A 17838-nucleotide genomic window follows, 5' to 3' on the forward strand; every position below is an offset into this window, starting at 1 on the left:
GATAAACCACTTCTTGTTTCTGTGTTCTGAGTAGTGTGTATTTGAATGTTCTTCTTTTTTTAGACATCAGTTTGAGAAATAGTTCTAGGTATAGCTAGCCATGGTGACTCCTCAGCAAAGTGAGTGGCAATTGAATCAGGTGCATGCTCTCTCTGCTCAAGATGATAGCAAGCAGAAAACCAAACAGCCTAAAAGTAGGCTGGCATTAGATTAGCCTGTGGCTTACTACTGCAGTTTCATGGTCAGTTCACCAGCTTTTCTTCTTCCTCTTTTAGAAACACAACTGGAGTCACTGAGGAGGCCCTGAAGGAATTCAGCATGATGTTCAAGTGAGTATGCACATAGCAACTTGGAAAATTGGTCTTAAAGGAATTTTTTATATCCTTGGTCAATGATACAGATTCTCTGGCCAGTTCTGAGAATTGGCCCAGCACAACAGGCAGGGCTGGGCAAAATACAGCCTCTGGGCGGGATCCAGCCTGCAGACATAGCAGTCAGCTTTAGGCAGGCTCACTGCCTGCCGTGCTCCCACATGCTGCTCAGAAAGCGGCTGAGAGCATGGAGAAAAGATGGAGAGAGAGAAGGTTCACATGCTTCCCCAGCCCCTGCACAAGACTATGGCCAGAAACTAGCTGATGGAAGCTTCCTATTTGAAACACCCCTCCCTTTCTTCTGAAGCTTCTAGCTGTATTTAAAGCACATGGCTGGGTAGGCAAAGAGCCTGCCTGAGATGCAGCTGGGCTACTGCCCAGCAGTCACCTAGGTAGTCTCCTGTCAGAGCCTGCTTCTGCACTCCAGATCCTCTTCTGCCCCCAAACCCCACATAACCTAAACCCTCTGCCCCTCTCACCTGTATAACCTCCCAGATCCTCCACCCCAGTCCCTTACCCCAAGTTCCCTTCTGCATCAAACCTCTATCCCAGACCCTGCACCTGCTCCATTAATATCATGAAAGAGTGCAACCCTTGACCACTTTCCAAATTCTTGCAGTGGACCCCCATCAAAAATTATTGCCCACCGAGGTAGTAACTGGAATAATTCTTCACTAAGGGTATGTAGTCAGTTCAGGATCCTTCTGAAACACACCAGTGAATCTTTGGTGTCTGTGTTAAATATGAAGTTGCTTATTTATTGCAAACAGCATGTTCAGTACATCAGGCTAAAGTGTATTTTCTCCATTTAACTGGTTAAATTAGACAGTGATCTTCATTTCAAGTGTCATATTTTCTATTCCAGACACTTTGACAAAGATAAATCTGGTCGACTGAATCACCAGGAGTTTAAGTCATGCTTACGCTCTCTGGGCTATGACCTGCCTATGGTAGAGGAAGGAGAACCAGATCCAGAATTTGAAGCTATTCTTGACACTGTAGATCCCAACAGGTATACAGACTGAAGAAAATCTATTATTGAATTGTTCTACTGCTAAATGCTTTTTTCAGAAGTCTGTTAACAGGCTATCAGTCTAGCCTTTGCCCATTATTGCAGGTTCTCCATATTGTGTAAACAGACACCACCTAAAGTAGCAGTGACTAAACTGCAGGTAACTGTTGCAATCTGTATATCTTTTTCAAACAGTCCTCTCAGAAGAGGCTTGGCTTTTCAGACATTTGGCCCATCCACATGGGGTCAGATGTCAGGAAAAGCCCCTCTGCCCAGACATTCCTTGTGGCATGAGGTATACAAAGGATGTCAGCAGAATGCATCTGATTTTCCAAGAGTGCTCTTGGAAAAGTGGACGCGTTGTATTGGACACAGCAGACTTGCTGGATAGTCTCCTGACAGAAGCCTGCAGTCTAGACATAGTCTAAATGTGAGCAGAAAGGACCACTAAATCATTCAGTCCAACTTCTTATGTTACAAGCCATTACATTTCACCTGGTGACTGATTAAAGCATATGTGCATGTGAAGAAATTGTCATGGTCCTTAGCTTCTTGGTTAACACATGCTGGGAAAGTAAGGAGAGACCTGCCTGCTTTCATGGGCTGCTACTCAATTGCATCAAGTAGAGTTCTTCTGAAGCAGGTCTTTTTACAGGCTCTGGTTTTTTTGGCAGGGATGGACATGTGTCTCTGCAGGAATACATGGCATTTATGATCAGCAGGGAAACTGAGAATGTGAAATCCAGTGAGGAGATAGAAAGTGCTTTCCGTGCCCTTAGTTCAGAGGGCAAGCCCTATGTGACCAAGGAGGAACTCTATCAAGTAAGTGTCAGTTGTACAACTTTGCTTGCCTCATGACAGCAGCAATTAACACTAAAAAGACAGTAAACTCTTGATTTAACAGACTAATGTGGGGAGAGGTATCCATTAAAGCTGAAAGTCTGTTAGAGGGTTTAATGCCAACTCACCCCTGCCAGGCTTCCCCGTCTCCAAGTGACTCAAAGGAGCTGCCGCCACAGGAGGAGCCCCCAGCTGGAATTGACAACCCCATCATTGTGGCTGGCATTTTCCCATAGTGGCTGGGACCCTGCCTCCGCACAGCTGAAAGAGCTGCTGTTATGCACTCCTCCCAGCAGGGGTGGGGCACATATGAGTGCCATCTGCATGGAGCATGGCACTCCAGCTGTGGTCCAGCCTGTTGTGGAGGGTTCAGCTGTGGCAGACCCAATAAGTCTCTCACTTTTTTGTGGCAGCTTTAGGATTTTATGGACCCTAAGTAAGCAGGCTTTGGGAACAACAGTGGGTGTGGGGACTGGTGGATGTCCATTGTTCCTGAGGTCTTTAAAAAAACAAGGTTTACTATACTGTCCATGCCTTTCCCATGATGCAGTTAAGCTACTTACTGTGCATATATTGGAATTAGTATGTTCAAGACCCACATGAGGGTGGAGCCCAAAGCACTGACATTCTTTTCTTTCCTGGGTACAGGTCCTACTAGTAAAAAGCCAAAATTAGTACTTTCCCAAATGCATCGAAACTCTGTTATTGCTTAAAAACTTAATAATGCCCTATTCAGTCTAAAAGCTGCTGAAAGCTGGAGGAAAGGACAGATCCAGAAAGATATGTCACCAAGTAATAAGTTTTCCATTACAGATCCTTTCTGGGGAAGGGAGATATCTGATAAGTGGAAGTTATTACCTCTTTTTGTCAGGCGAGGAGAGGGCCGTGTCTTTAAACACAGCATAACTAATCAAGAGTTAAAAACTCTTGAGTCTCAGTCCTAGCACTGTGTGACTTCCCTATCTGTAATTGTAAATACCATGGAAAACAGTTTAGTCTTCATGGCTGAGTTGCTACTCACCACCCTTTCTTCAATTTTGTCTTTCAGAACCTCACCCGGGAACAGGCAGATTACTGCATCTCTCACATGAAGCCCTACATGGATAGTAAAGGCAGAGAACTTCCTTCTGCTTATGACTACATAGAATTTACCCGTTCACTCTTTGTGAATTGATATAAAAACACTAACCTGAAAAAAATACACAGAACATACTTGTGTTTGCCAATTGTATCTGCATGCATCTCCATCTTTGTGTCTACAATAAACAAAATGCTACTTTCTGATGTAACCTAAATACTGCTTAGCTTCAGACTCTTAGAATTACAAGAATACTGCAGTGTGCTTCAATAAAAGTTACTAGTCCAAACTGCAGCAAAAATTTCAACTTGCATTTAATCATTTTGATATTTAAGTACCAATTTCAATTGTGACCTCAACCCCTACTGGAATGTCTTATTTACTAGAGGGTGTCCCTTTAAAGAGGGTCAGAGTGACTAGTACATACCTTGCTCTCCATTACAAATATCACATGGTTTACAGACCCCATATGGGTAGAAAAAAGCAACATTTGTATCACGCTAAAGCATCTGGTTAACAGATGACACTGGCCTGTTAAGTGTCTCAATCAGGGATCTCATTTGCCAGCTGCTCAAGGCGATTCATTTCTCTTGGTCCCTCTTGAATAAAGTCTGAACTCAGCTTCCAGATCTTCAGCATGCCACTAGCATCCCCTGCTGCCAGAAGGTGTGTTTGCATGACGTTAAACTCTATGCAGTACACAGGAGTCTGCACTGAAGCTTGCTTTATAGAAACTGTAGGCTTCTGGGAACTCTTTCCAAAATCAAACAGCTGAACTTCTCCTTTAAAACAAATAATCCACATCAGTCTTCACATTGGTGTGAGTAATAGACAACATACTGTTAATCCAAACTTTCACTACAACCTGGCAGCACTCCAGCAATATGGGTTAAAGTCCTCCCATTGCAGTATCCATATTAAGCAGTGCTACACTGAAGGACTAGTGTAGATCTGCTCACTAGTCAGGGCAGGTAGAAACCATCTGCTAGCAGAAGTTATGCTGCAGCCCTGTCAACCTTTAAATGCCAGGGCCAATTCAGGACTAGCCAGTTCCTAAAGAGTCATAGTGCAAACTACTAGTGCTACAAAGGTGAGTGCTTTTTAAACACCTGAATGTTGGAAACCATTTTAGCCATGGCATAGTACAAATTTCCCATATCTACACAAGTCTGTAGCCAGACAGACTTAGACAAAGGAAAAGATACAACAATGTAGTTGCTAAGATCTGTTACTCTAGAAACCACTGGATTATACCACACCTGACATCTTAGAACCCCCAGCTTTCAAACAAATGAAGTTAAATCCATCTGGGAAGTGCTGAGCAGTAAGCTTTTACATAGCACTAGCATTAGGAGAATCCAAGCCTGTCTAAGAACAAGAAAATAAGGGGGCATCTACCTTCTCCAGTGGCAGCTGCAAAGACCAGGGGTCGTACTGGAGACCAGCGCACACTAAACAGGTACTTCTTTGATAACTGGAGAGAAATAAGAGGTTGTGCCTGCAACATGGAGTGCAAGTGAACATGTCCATCAGTGCTGCCACTCAGAAAGAGATTCCTGGAGAAAACAAAACACTTCTTAGGGCATGGGTTTCCCAAAGTGGGGGGGTATGAAGAAATTCCAGGGGGGCGTATGAGGTGACCTAGCCCCCCCGGATCATTCCCCCACATGAAAAAAGCCATCCTTTGCTTCTAGCTCTCAGACCCTGCCATTTTACATGGGTGAGCCCATGCAGCCACTATAAAAAGCAAGTAGCCAGCCAAAAGACCCACAAAGAGCTAGCTGCCACCTGCAAAGGTGAGTGAGTGGGGGTTGGGGAGGGGTGGGGGACGATGATGGGGTTATGTGGGGAGCTGGAGGTGCCTGGCTTTGGGGAAGGGGAGGAGCTTGGGTGGCTGGCTCCAACATTATGGGGCTCGGGGTGGGTGGGCAGCTGTCCCCGGCAGTACAGGGCCCTGTCAGCTGGCAGGAGGGTGGACAGCTGGCTGTGGCAGCGTGGGGCTCAATGGGCAGCTCTGGCAGCAACAGGGCTCAGGCAGCTGGGGCTACACCAGACACCCACAAGGGACCAAGAAAAACTAGCTGTACTTATTTTTCATTTTAAATAACTTTTATATCAAGTTTGTGTTTATTTTAAATCACAAATAGATTTTTTTCTTAGAAGGGGGATTGGGTGATGGTAAAGAAGAGGTGAGGGGGCATGAAGGCTTCTCAAAAATTAAAAGGGGGGGGGGGGGGGGCATGATGCCAAAAAGTTTGGGAACCACTGCCTTAGGGGATCAGTATTAAGAGCATAAAGCAGAGTTCATGTAAGCAGCCTGACAGCTGATGTAAGTTACCTGTGTTACTACACAACTCTGTGGCTTCTTTATGTACAGCCATTTAAACGGAATGGTATCAAGATTCTTCGTTATTTACAGTAAGTTTTTTTTGGGGGGTTGTTACCTATTATGAACTGCAGTCATAGGAAGCACTGCAATCTTAGGCCCTGTACGTAGTCTTCAGAGAACTTGTATTAAAAGACCAGGCTACAGAAGGTTAGCATAATCTGGTCATTCTCTCACAGATTACATACAGTGCCAAAGCTATTCATGTTTCAGGAAGACAGATGAAATGGTTTGTCATTGAGTGGTGCACCTACAATCTGGGTGTATATTTTCAAATTTTAACTTAGATGGCTACTACTGAAAGTCAAGATGGGATTTTTGATGTAGAAACAGGCCTTCCCCTAAAATTGCTGTTAAATTCTGGGATGAGTTAGCCTGAACAGAGTAAAGTGGAAATAAGTTTAGGTGCATTGTAAACCAGTATAATGCTATGGGCTTCAATGATGCTGTTCCTAAACAAGGAACATTTCCTTGAAGCTAACAGTGTTCCCCCCCACAAAATACCTGTCCAATGTGACAAATACAGTAGGGCTTTGATCCTTCCTAACCCTAGGCCACTCAGAAAAACCACCAAGATGGTAGTGTACCCAATTAATATTTGGTGCCAATGCAGCCTACCCATTACTTGCCTGTGGAAAGGTGAGCAGCTTACACTGTACACAGGTCCACCATGAGGAGCAAAAGCAAACTGTGCAGGTGCCTTGAGAGGAATAGAGCTACCTGTCCTAGAGACAGCAGTGGTCTCTACTGCAGTGGAGCACTTGAGAGAATATCCACCTTCCACACCAATGATAAACACACAGGGATCAAAGTGGGAGAAAGAGAGCGAGGTCACACCCACAGCTGACTCTCCACGTGCATGCTAGGGGAAAGGGACAAACTGTCCATGAGACACGAGAATTCAGAAATTTTACATGAACACTGTAATAATCATAGCCTGCATGACCTGCAACAATAATTAAATGTTCTTTTTACTCAACTAGAGTCCTCTAAAAATTCAGGTTCAGGATGAACTTAAAAGCTTACAGCTCTGGTTGGTTAGATTTTGTTTAGGACAAGGCTGCAGCAACTAGAACGTCTAACTGGCTATTTTCTAAGTTAATCTTGTGTGTTGGTAATGGGGAAGCTCAAGTTTACTGTGCTTTTTTATAAATGGGTTTCACTTTATTTCTGTTCCCTTCCCCATCAAGTGCAAGCTACAGCCGCCTAACTGTGCTCTTTCAGAACCCAGGCTATGCTAATTCACACCCAGCCCTTTAAAAGGTTGTGCCAAGTCACTGTTCTCAGGAATAACTGAACTAACCTTCTTAAGTTTCAGACTCCAAGGGATCTGTTGAGTTACTAAGGCAAATCCTTCAGCTAACTTCAGCTGACCATCTCTTTGTGTCTGCCACACAAGGATCTTTCCATCTGTGGATACACTCAGAATCTGGAAGTGGTGGCTGTGCTTTGACTCCTGTAACCAGTCAACCTGTTCCCAACACAAGAAAGCTGTGAAAAAGGGCCTCACTAAACCCCAAGTCCAGTGACTCCACATTCAAAAACACTATAAATCTCAGGACAAATAACACCACACTCCTAGCAACCCATTTGCATAAGGATTTGCTGTATTCCATGGTGCTGAAGTTAAATTCATCTAGCAATGATAATGTAAAGACTTCAGTGCAACTGTGCAAATACTAATCTTGTAGAAGATGCTCAGGAAATAAAAGGGATGAAATACCAGGATTGTGATTCCAGCCCAATGAACAGCCCACTGAAGTGTGGCCTTCCCCACTATTACTTACCTGATAGACTGGATCTGTATGAGTGTCATCTGTCATCCCTGTCCTCCCAATCAAGGGATCATCTATGCTGCTTGTGTCCCATAACAAGACCTCCCCACTGTAAAGGCCACCTGAAGATGACAAAGGATCAAGAGAACAAACAATGGCTAAGGAAAGTCACAGTAACCAGTTACTGACTGTAACAAATGATGTCTTAACAGATGTATAATTTAGAGAACATTCAGCCATGGGTTCAAAAGGTGACTAAGTATAGCTAACCCAAACAGATTAAAAAAAAAAACAGGATTTCTCAGAAAGTGGAACACATTCCATAAACCCTTCAGAAACCCTCTATTTGCATTGTGTACCAATAGTGATCTAGCATCAACTAACATCATAATCCAGAGACAGATCTCAGGTGAACTGTCAGTTTAAATCACCAGCTAATTTCAAATGTATGATCTATGACACAGGATAGAAAGTTGTCAAGTAGGCCTTCTCCAAAGATAGCAGTTGTACCCACATCAACTCACAGCAGAAAGTGATCCAGTTGGAGTTCTCTTGAGTGGAGACTGGACGGCCATTCATCTTGTCCATGGTTGCAATGAAGGGCTGTGCTTGACTTACAAAAGGACTTAGTACGCTCCAGGTAAAATGCAAAGGCATGTCAGCTGCCTCTCAGTAATCCTGTGCATTTTAGGACAGGACACCAAGAGGAACTAAAACGTATGAGGTTGTAACTTCACTTTGCCCTTTCAGAACACAGTATATGATGGATCCAAGGTCAGGGCTTTGATCTCTGATACTCGTTCAGCTGATTTAACTGCCACAAAGGTGGTGGCCTTCCATGATAGAGGGGAAAGGGAAGAAGAACCCAAGGATTCGAGGGACCAACACGTGAGACTGGAAAGAATCAGTCTGAGATCCCATCGAGGGACAGGATCCTTAACAGAAGGGAAGAGACTCTCAAGGCCCTTCAAAACCTAACACCTCATTCAGGAATACTGATCTACCCTGGATGGGCGGATGAAGGAGAGGATGGCAAGTATTTGAACCCTTATAGGAAAAAGGGCCTTGGTGTTCCAGTTTTCCAAGAAACCGGGATTCAGTAGCACCTCCATGGAAGAAGGAACAAAGGGTGGTGCAAACGAGGAAGAAACAGGGCTCTTGATTCTTCCTCTAGCCACCTTCAGATATGGATCTGACACTAGAGATACCAAAGAACCTGTGGGGAGGTAAGGCAAAAACCTCTGCAGGGATCCTATAGGAGTGCTAGGAGGAGAAAAACATAGACCGTTCTGTTCTCTTGACTGATGACGAGGCCAGCGAAACCTGCCTTTTTCTCAAGGTGCCCTGCTTCTCGTTCAGATATGAAGACTTGATCAGAAGCCTCACAGTGAACCTCAGATAACACTGTTAACACTATTCCACAGAACTGATAACATAAGTAAAACCAAAGCAGAAGCTGAAGTCAGACTCAAAGAAGACAGCAGCAGATTTAACTCCACACCCATGCTCCTGGCTCTTATGGCTGACCCCAGAAACAACCTTGACTTCTGGAGCCACAGGTGGTCTGTAAGAATAGAATGGATCCACTAAGACAGCCAGAGCTGACAGTGTGGCCCTTGGTTCTGACACAGGCATTTGCAACGTTCTGATTAATGTAACAGTGAAAATCGTAGCTTTCAATTGCTTAAATATACTAGAAGTCACAGGACACAACAGTGTCCCTCAAACCTTCATTCAGATGATTGACTGGATCCCAAAGGCTTAGCCTCAAAAGCCTCCTTCAGAAGAAGCACTGCCAGTCTGCTCTGCCTCACTTGCAAGCTCCAGGGTATAAAGTTTTGGCAGGTAGAATACTCAAAAACGCTTGAGGCACCTGATGTGGCCATCTGATTCCAGAAAGGCAGTAGAGCATGAAGCACAGCTCTTGAGTCTTGGCTTCTTCTTTCTCTTCAGTTCCACCACCACCCAGAAATGAAACACTATTTAATTGTACTAATAAACAATAAAACACAAAATAATGTTCAGCTCTGGAGTTTTTTCTCCTTGAACAGTTCAAAGCAGTTTACTGTCATACAGGCTCATGGCTGGCTGCAACTGACGTGGCAGAAGATGTTGCATTCCCTGATACAACCCCACTTTCAGAAACCTCTGGAAAGAGGGGTTACAAGAGGTTGCAAGAGCACTCTAACAGACAACGCGATGGGAAGATTCTACTATTACAGTATTGTCTACCTGGTAATGCCCACATGGGAATATGCAGCCATCTTGCAGAAGAACCAATACTTCTGCCAGGACTGATTTTGTCCTCCTTCCCTATCTCCCAGGTTCCCCACATTCGCAGTAGGCATTTCTTGGTGCTCCAACAGAGAGTATAAAATAAGCAAAACCTACTAAGAGAAGGGGAGGTTGCAGAAAAACAAGGGCAGGTCCTGATTCCTAGTGCCTTGAAGCAAAGAACAATCAACATTTGGAAGCCTTCCCTTGCCTTGAGGCTTAGAAAGTGGCTGAGGAAGTAAACTGCCATTCCTCTTGGGAGGAGTGCCAGGTTGTGCTGAAGAGAAAATTAGTAGTATTAGTTAAAGTAGATAAAGAAACAATTAAAAATAAAATTCAAAACTAGAAAAGTCTACCAACGATCAACGAAGGCTGTGATGGATGAAAAGCCAGGCACATGACTGAACTGGGAACATCCACTACTAGATCTGGATGCTTTGGATTTAACCCCCTTCTGTCCAGATTCCAGGTACAGACATAAGATTTTTCTGTACTCCAGTCCCCATCATCCAGTCTGGAAGAGAAAAGAAATCAAGTGGGAAGCTACACGTCTTCCAGACACTGTCACACAGAGACACTCAGTCAAGCAGCATTCCAGCTGCATTTCCATTTCCATTCACATGTGCTCTCTGGGACTACAAAAGGCTTTGTTTTGAGGATGCTGTAGTTACAATGCATCTCTGAAGAATGCTAGTTTTTGTGAATACATGCTGGTGCACTCCAGTTTGAGGAGCGTGTTAGAAATTAGTTCTTTGATACAAACTTTTTATTACAGGCAAGACCTACTAACTATACTAATAAGGGAAAAGCCTGGAATCCACACTGGGGAAAATTACCTCACAGCCAACATTCAAAGAGAGCATGCAACATTTCCTCCTTTTTAAGTTGCCAAAAGCAACTGTTCAACAGAGAGGATGAAAAGCCAACGTTTCATCCCAACAAGGAACTCAGGGTTTAAAGTTGCTTTAGAGAGGGAGCATATCGTTGCTACTCAGCAAAGACCACAGCAGCTGAATAAGAACTGATAGGGGCTGAAATACTACTCAGTCCTGCTACTCAGACCAGGAGAAAGTAGCTATCGAGTGCTCCTTCAGTGTTGGCATGAAGGGCTCTGACAGGGATGTACTATGTCTTCAACCCGTCCCAAAGATACAGTGAGGCATTTATTTAATTAGCCACATATGTGATAACACTTTTGAAGTCAAACAAGCATGGTTTCATTCACACCCATCGGCTCCTCCACATATGGAAGATAACATTACACAAGTCAGGTCACTGACATCTCTCAAGGCCTAAACGCAATTTCATTTCCATCATGTTTACTTGCCCCAGTTAAGCTGTCCTCATGTTTTGTTTAATCTTGTTGCTCTTAAATTAAGGAAATAAACCTCTCAAAGCAAAGTTTTACTTCCCTTTTGCTTTGTAGCTATTATTTACTTTTGTATTTTTAAGCATGCAACCCTTGTTTGTTAGGATAAGTGCCAATCCATAGCAATTACTGCCATGTGCAAAGACCCCAGAGCTTGAAATACCATGAAACACCAATGTTTACCATATTGCACTTGCACATCCCAATCAACTCCACAATGATGTGATCTACTTTCTGAAACAATGGGTTTCCCAGAGTAAAGTACAGGGAACTGTGTGTGGGAAAGTAAATCAGACAAGCAACTTCAACAATTACTAGTTTTCCTTGCACCAGCAGCAGGACTACTTGCCTTGCTGGTGCTATTATAACAGCAATCTCTGTCCATAGTGAAACAAAAAGCAGTCAAGTAGCACTTTAAAGACTAGCAAAATAGTTTATTAGGTGAGCTTTCGTGGGACAGACCCACTTCTTCAGACCATAGCCAGACCAGAGCTGTTCTGGTCTGGCTATGGTCTGAAGAAGTGGGTCTGTCCCACGAAAGCTCACCTAATAAACTATTTTGCTAGTCTTTAAAGTGCTACTTGACTGCTTTTTGTTTTGATAGTGTATAGACTGGCACGGCTTACTCTCTATTACTATTCTGTCCATAGTGGTGATACTAGAGCAAACTAAAGTGGAGGTTAGCCTTGCTAGAAGTAAATCTAATTAAAATAATATCTGGCACGTGGGTACAGTGATGATAGCATTTGGGTGTACGGGTACCTGGAACATTCTGCATGGGATAGGAGCCCTCATAATGGGTAGCAATAAATTTTCTCATGAAGGCAAGTATGCACATCCTATTATCCCACACATATATGCATACGGCTGACACATAAAAACTTATACCACCGCTTTATATTATTCAACAGAATCTGCTTAAGACTAAAACATTGAAAAAAATATAGATTAGTTTTTGCGATTGGAGATAGTGGATAAAGAGGTATGGGAGAGGACATCTGAACTAAATTAGAACTGCCCTTGGGTTCTGATTTTTCTGAATATCAATTAAATATCTTTTTTCAACATTTATGGCTTATGCTCTTGAATGTAGGTCAGTCTGAAATGTCTTGAACTACTCTCACTTGTGCTGTGGATCAACTCAGGCGCTCACCTGCCATATGAACATGCAACAACTGATCCAGTGGCATTCCAGGAGATGCTAGTCACCTGCAATTTCTGATCCTGAGCCTCTGGATACGACAAGCTATGCAAACAGGACACCTGGAAAAGATAAAATCCAAATACTGAGCCAACAACCTGTGGAGACGCAGAAAATTAGGAACCTAAACTGAAACGTGATTCTTTCATCTGCTCAGACCAATATCCTGCTCAGGAGTCAGAGACTTCTGCTCTGTCTTTACAGCAGTGGAGTCTTGGGAGAGACAAACTGTGTTTTATAGATAAAGGTAAGACAGAAGTATGACTCCTGTTGAGAACACCACACACAAAACTCCGTATGTTCTCACCCAATCAAATGTTTCTCCATAATATCCTCTCATAGTGGGTCCCATGCTATCATCTTCAGATCAACTACAGAAATACTAAGCAGCCCACTCCACAATTCCGGGGGTTTAAGAGCCACACTGTGTTTTCAAGCCATCATCTGATAAGAGGTAACAATAAACATGCACGAATAGCTACCAGGTGCCCAGGCTCCCAAATACTTGCACACTGGATAATTGTCATGTGAACTGTTAAGAGCTGCCAAACCATAAGCACTACAATGACTTTCAAATGCTGCCAGGCAATTGTTAATATCCTGTTTCCTGAAGAATATGGCAGGAAGGTCTAAATGAGCAGAGAATGTAAACTGTATTGGTTGCTGAGATGAGGAAACTAACCTATTCCAGTTGTAAGCTTCCTTTTGATTAAGTCAGTAGTAAGATGAGTGCCTGAAACATAAGTCCATGTATCACAGGCCTGCAGCGAGGCCTAAGGTAGGGATGTAAAATCCCCTTTAATTCATTAACTGGTTAAATGTTAAATTGACTTGGTTAACTGATTTAAACCATAGAGATGGCTGAGGTTAACCCTCAATGGTTAACCATAACCATTTATGGTGATGCTTACCAGTTAACTGGTTAAATGTTTCCATCCCTGGAAGTGTTCCCTCTAATTTTTCCCATCCATGGGTGGCACAAATTTTATGTGCACCATAGTATATGCAGATGTGCACCACTAAAAAAACATACTGCTCATTTTGGGTGGCTGCGGGCGCTCTGCTAATCAGCTGGACAGCCGCCCAAGTACTCAGCTTACAGGGAACACTGATCCCCAGCCTGAGGCGAGTCCAACAATAGTCAAGACTTCACTAACATAAAGCAAACTGAAGCGGTGAGCAAGATCTATGTGCTATAGATTTGATGAAGTGGGCCTGACCCATGAAAGCTCATCACCTAATAAATCATTTTGTTAGTTTTTAAAGTGCTACATGACTGCTGTTTTGTTCTGTGAGTAAGAGTCAAGCTCGGCTAACAGAATTTGGTATGAACCACGTTAGTGATGTAAAACACTAAAAGGTATTAGGCACAGCCTGGAAGCACATTTCAGAGGGATGTTAACAGAACACCTTATGAAGAAACATCTTGGTACCAACACACTCCCCACAAATAACAGACATACCAACCCAGGTTCAGGGCATGGTCTAAGATGACAGCATAACAGATAGTGATATAATCCCCATACACAAAATAACAGGTTGTATATAGGAATATGAGAGGGTGGCAACCTGACACATCAGCAGTGATGTATAACTTGTTTGTACGTATGTGTAAAATGTACCCCAAAAATGTTGTCTTTGGCTGGCCTAATTGGCAACAAAGGATTCTATTGTTGACTGAGCTGGTCCATTGTTGGGAATACACATGCGCAGTTGTTCAGTAGAGTCTACTGACAACTATTAATGTACTCAGTTTGACAATAAACCTGGCCTGGTGCCTTTGATCTTTATCTGACTGTATGGTCTTAGGGGGCTCGCCTGGAGTCTGCTGTGATGCCTACTTGTTGCAAAGCCAACATGACACGCAGGAGGAGCACACATACACAGACTAATGGTTATTTTCACTGGATAGAGCAAGAGGTCTGTGAGGACACCATACCAGTGACTTCTGACAATTATATTACCCCTGTTGCTACTCAGAAGACTTGATTACCTAACTAGACTGGGTTGAAGGCAAAAGGAGAGAGAGTACTTATTTTCTTGTCAGTAGAGTCTAGTAATGACAATCTCAGCACCAGGTAACAGTCAAATTTTGCACAGTTGTTGCGATGAGCACTGCCTAATATGATCATATTGCTCTGAATTCTATCAACTTACCATTTCATTCTGATCTATCCAGTTCACCTCAAAGCCATCGAAGGCATGACTTCTCCAGTTTTTATTCAGCTCTTTGATAACAACATCCTCCACCCCCTGAAGGAATGAGAGCAGGCCAGTATAATCTACACGAGCTTCCTGTTGGTGATCCAAGTATTGAATAGTCTCCTCACCCTGATCAGTTTGCAAGCCAGCATCTTGGCTGGAATGGGATTGTACTGCAGCCTCCACCATTGAGATCTCCCCAGTCTGGCAGCTTTTCTGTTAGAAGAAGAACAATGTTCTACAACTGAAACACAATGAAAGATGGGCACACAGAGCCTCCTTTAGGATAGAGTAGTGCCTAGATTTACGTGAGGGTTGTGTTCCCACACACCCTCATGTACCTGGAATTTTGCATAAGTCAGGGATGGCTTTTTTCCCTGGTGGAATGCACATTCAGCAGCCGGGGAAGCAGCAGGAGCACTAGAGCTCCTTTTGAAAGGTAAGTCCTGGGGTGGAGGGCTGCTGAGGAGGGTTAAACCTGGTGGTGGGTTGGTGCCATGGGAAGGAGGCAGGGGTTTAAGCCTGGGGTGGGTTAGGCCTGTAGGGGGTAGAGCTAGAGCCATGCAAGGGGGTGGTGAGCTGGGTCACACATAGGGGGTTTAAACCAGGGCTGGGGAGGTTGAGCCGGAGCTGCGTGGGAGGGGGGGCAGCTGAACTGGGGCCACATGTGGGGGGGTTGGAAACAGGGCTGGGGGGTGTCGAACCAGAGGTGGGTGCGGGGCTGAGCTGGAGCCATGCGTAGGCAGTGAGCAGGGCTGGGGGAGGGGGTTGACCCAGGGCCGGTGGGAGAGGGATTTTGAGTTGCACTTAACTCGCGTTAATGTGAGTTAAGCGCATCTCGAAGTCATGCATTTTGAGGCTTTGTCATACTTCCCTTGTGTCACTCAATATACTGATTCAAATGCAACCATGCCTTCCTGGCTAACTGGTACCTTGTATGTGCAGTGGAGTCTCGCAAGCACAAACAGTTCTCAGGCAAGTTTCACAAAGAGAAGTTACGCTAGCCAGTCTCAGCACACCTTTAACAGGTCACTTTATGGATCAATCCTGGATTTAGTCTCAGAGAAGCAGAGGTCACTTGTCCTTGACTTCCTTTAAATCAACAAGGTGATAATGCAGATGCCAACCTTCTATTAAGTAACTGTATACTCAAGAGAAAAGGTAAGAAAGGAAAGTCCCAGAATTATGGGAGTGGAAACGTAAGGCCCAATTTTAACTGATATACAAGGCACTAGAGCCCATGCTATGTACTGTGTTACTAGGGTAAAAAATTTAGCTCTCTTTGGCATATTAGGCACATGAATGGACATAAATACCTCTCATTCTTGCTCCTCCAGTGCAGCATATTTGCATAAAAACAGCCACATGGGCCATTTAGGTCAGTATCTTGCCATCCAAACCTGAGAAATGCCAGATGCTTCACAAGGAATGAACAGACCAGGGCAATTATCAAGTGATCCAGCCCCTGTTGTCCAATCCCAAATTCCAAAAGTCAGAAGTTTAGGGATACCCAGAGCACAGGGTTGTGCCCCTGACAATCTTGGCTAATAGCCTTTGATGGAGCTATCCTCCATGAAATGATCTCTTCTTCCTGTGCAAAGTATCAAATTACTTCTATTACCATGTTCTTCAATGCAATTTGTCAAAATCCTGGTTTGTTTTATGATAAAGCTTGGAACTTTAAAGTCTTTAAAACCACTAAACAAAACTCCTCCATGTTTTTTGTTTAAAAATTTGGCTCTCTATATGTCCAGTAGAGTGAAGTACAGAAGAGTGAATTCTTGTTTTAATTAATATGAATTAAAACAAACAAAGATTAAATCCAAAAACAACGGTTATTTGGTCAAAGTAATCGGTGTTCATGACTTTCTGAATTTTTTCCTCAGTACTTTGGTGAGATTGCGGTTTTTTTGGCACAACATAGAAACAGCCTGAATGATGACTAACCAGACACCAGCAACGTGCTCTCTCTAGGCATTTATTCTATGCTTATCGCTGTGATGTACCTCTCAGCATTGTACAAGACATACAGCACGTCAGCCTTTGCCTGGATCCTTTTAACATCTCATCCAGGGTCTCCAACCGCAATCTTTTAGACGTGTGCTGAGCCAATCAGCACCCCCCCAACCTTTTTTCCCATTTAGCACCATTTATCCACACCTCCGCTATCGAGAGTTGTGCTTAATCTCAACAGCTCGTCAGTTTTCAGGAGAATGTTAAAAATTGTCTCAGACTTCGCCAAGGTCCAGGCCCCCCGCCCCGGTCTCTCACCGCCTCGCATCGGGTCCCCTGGTCCCTTCGCCACAGCGACTCCACATCGGCACCGCGCGCGCGCCCGTCCCCGAACATCCCAGCGACGGGGGAGGGGAACGAGAAAGCGGGAGAGGGTGTATCTCTAGAAGCACAGAAGCCTGGCGTTCCAGCCCCGAGGGGTCCCCGTCGACGACTCTACGGCCGCCATCTTCCCAAGCCAGCCAGGCGGTTCCCATGGAGACCAGAAAGGCGCTGTAGAATGACATCATCAGAGGAGACAAGTCCACCGTGCCACCCCGAGGCGGGGCTATGGCTGCCATCTTGGTTAAGGGCACGGAACTTTCCCACAGCGGTGCTGACTTCGAAAGAAGGTATGAAATCCTCGCGTCTAACGGCCTAGCCCAATCCGCCATCTTTGCCCAGAGCAGAGTTTCTGTACGGCGCGTTTACTGAGCCCGTCGTCCTTCCCCCACCTTCATTCGTTTCGGAGGTATTTATCGCAGCTGAGCCCCCCCCCCACCAGGACCCAGTCCCGGCGGGGGGGCGCCCTGGTTGGTCATAGAAACAGAATAGGCTGAGGGGGAGGGTGCCAGGAAGAAAGATGGCCGTAGAGGAGAGGCGAGAAAAAAGTGACCAGGGCTAGCAACCCAGCAACCTGCCTTTGGCAATGCCATTCTGTGCCGCCTCAAACCCTGCGGGGGAAGGGCCGTCCCCCAGTCCCACGAGGAAAGCGTCCCCAGAAAGGAGAGGAACCAAGGGCAAGCCCCAGAATCCATCCTACCGGCCTTCAGGACAGGCACGGGACTGAACTTACGGGAGGGGTCTGCATTGTAAGAAGCTCCCCTCCTCCAGCCTTTCTCCATGTTTGAGGAGAAATCTGATACTCTAGGACGAAAGGCAATAAACTTTTGACTTTTATACTCCGTAATACCGATCCCTTATGTTCCGCCGCAGCCAAAGGCACTAACAGTATGTCATCAAATGCAGCAGAGCAGAAACCTTAGTGGAATTTGGAGATATGCCCAGACCTCCAGTGTCTGCTCCCCTTTTTTGAATGAATTATTAATATTCGTTAGA

At 44.5% G+C, this 17838-nt stretch overlaps 2 protein-coding genes across 9 annotated transcripts in view; one reads left to right on the forward strand and one right to left on the reverse strand.

The window, feature by feature from the left end:
• The window catches only part of SPTAN1 (spectrin alpha, non-erythrocytic 1), a 92162-nt gene extending 88644 nt beyond the window's left edge, over window positions 1-3518 (forward strand). For all 6 annotated transcript variants that reach the window (XM_075015049.1, XM_075015048.1, XM_075015053.1 and 3 more), the window contains 4 exons: window positions 276-329; window positions 1237-1383; window positions 2058-2205; window positions 3272-3518. In XM_075015049.1, coding sequence (XP_074871150.1) covers window positions 276-329; window positions 1237-1383; window positions 2058-2205; window positions 3272-3397 — 475 coding nt within the window. In that variant the 3' untranslated portion in view covers window positions 3398-3518. The remainder of the gene's footprint in view (window positions 1-275; window positions 330-1236; window positions 1384-2057; window positions 2206-3271) is intronic.
• Window positions 3519-3736: 218 nt separating this feature from the next.
• On the reverse strand, window positions 3737-17547 carry DYNC2I2 (dynein 2 intermediate chain 2). Of its 3 annotated transcripts, none has more exons than XM_075015055.1 (9): window positions 16780-17547; window positions 14637-14724; window positions 12259-12368; window positions 10093-10250; window positions 7475-7584; window positions 6991-7158; window positions 6317-6549; window positions 4700-4857; window positions 3737-4083 (listed from the first exon to the last, which is right to left on the reverse strand). In XM_075015055.1, exons 1-9 carry the CDS (start codon window positions 17172-17174, stop codon window positions 3845-3847), a joined length of 1659 nt encoding a protein of 552 aa, XP_074871156.1. In that variant the 5' UTR covers window positions 17175-17547; the 3' UTR covers window positions 3737-3844. The 3 variants fall into 3 exon arrangements, with proteins under 3 accessions (XP_074871156.1, XP_074871157.1, XP_074871158.1); XM_075015056.1 differs by having other exon boundaries at window positions 14464-14724; window positions 16780-16982; XM_075015057.1 differs by lacking the exon at window positions 16780-17547 and adding an exon at window positions 15441-15697 and having other exon boundaries at window positions 14464-14724.
• Window positions 17548-17838: the final 291 nt, after the last annotated feature.

Source organism: Carettochelys insculpta, chromosome 21 (genome assembly GCF_033958435.1).
Source record: "Carettochelys insculpta isolate YL-2023 chromosome 21, ASM3395843v1, whole genome shotgun sequence".
NCBI lineage: Eukaryota > Metazoa > Chordata > Testudines > Carettochelyidae > Carettochelys > Carettochelys insculpta.

Excerpts from the sequence above, each read along its gene's own strand:
- DYNC2I2 (XM_075015055.1), bottom strand. The coding sequence starts at position 17,174 with ATGGCGGATTGGGCTAGGCCGTTAGACGCGAGGATTTCATACCTTCTT. Across the intron at positions 10,251-12,258 it reads GTTGCATGTTCATATGGCAG|ACTGGATGATGGGGACTGGA; the intron begins GTGAGCGCCTGA and ends TTTCTCTTCCAG. Across the intron at positions 4,084-4,699 it reads TGCAGCTGCCACTGGAGAAG|GAGAAGTTCAGCTGTTTGAT; the intron begins GTAGATGCCCCC and ends TTTGTTTTAAAG.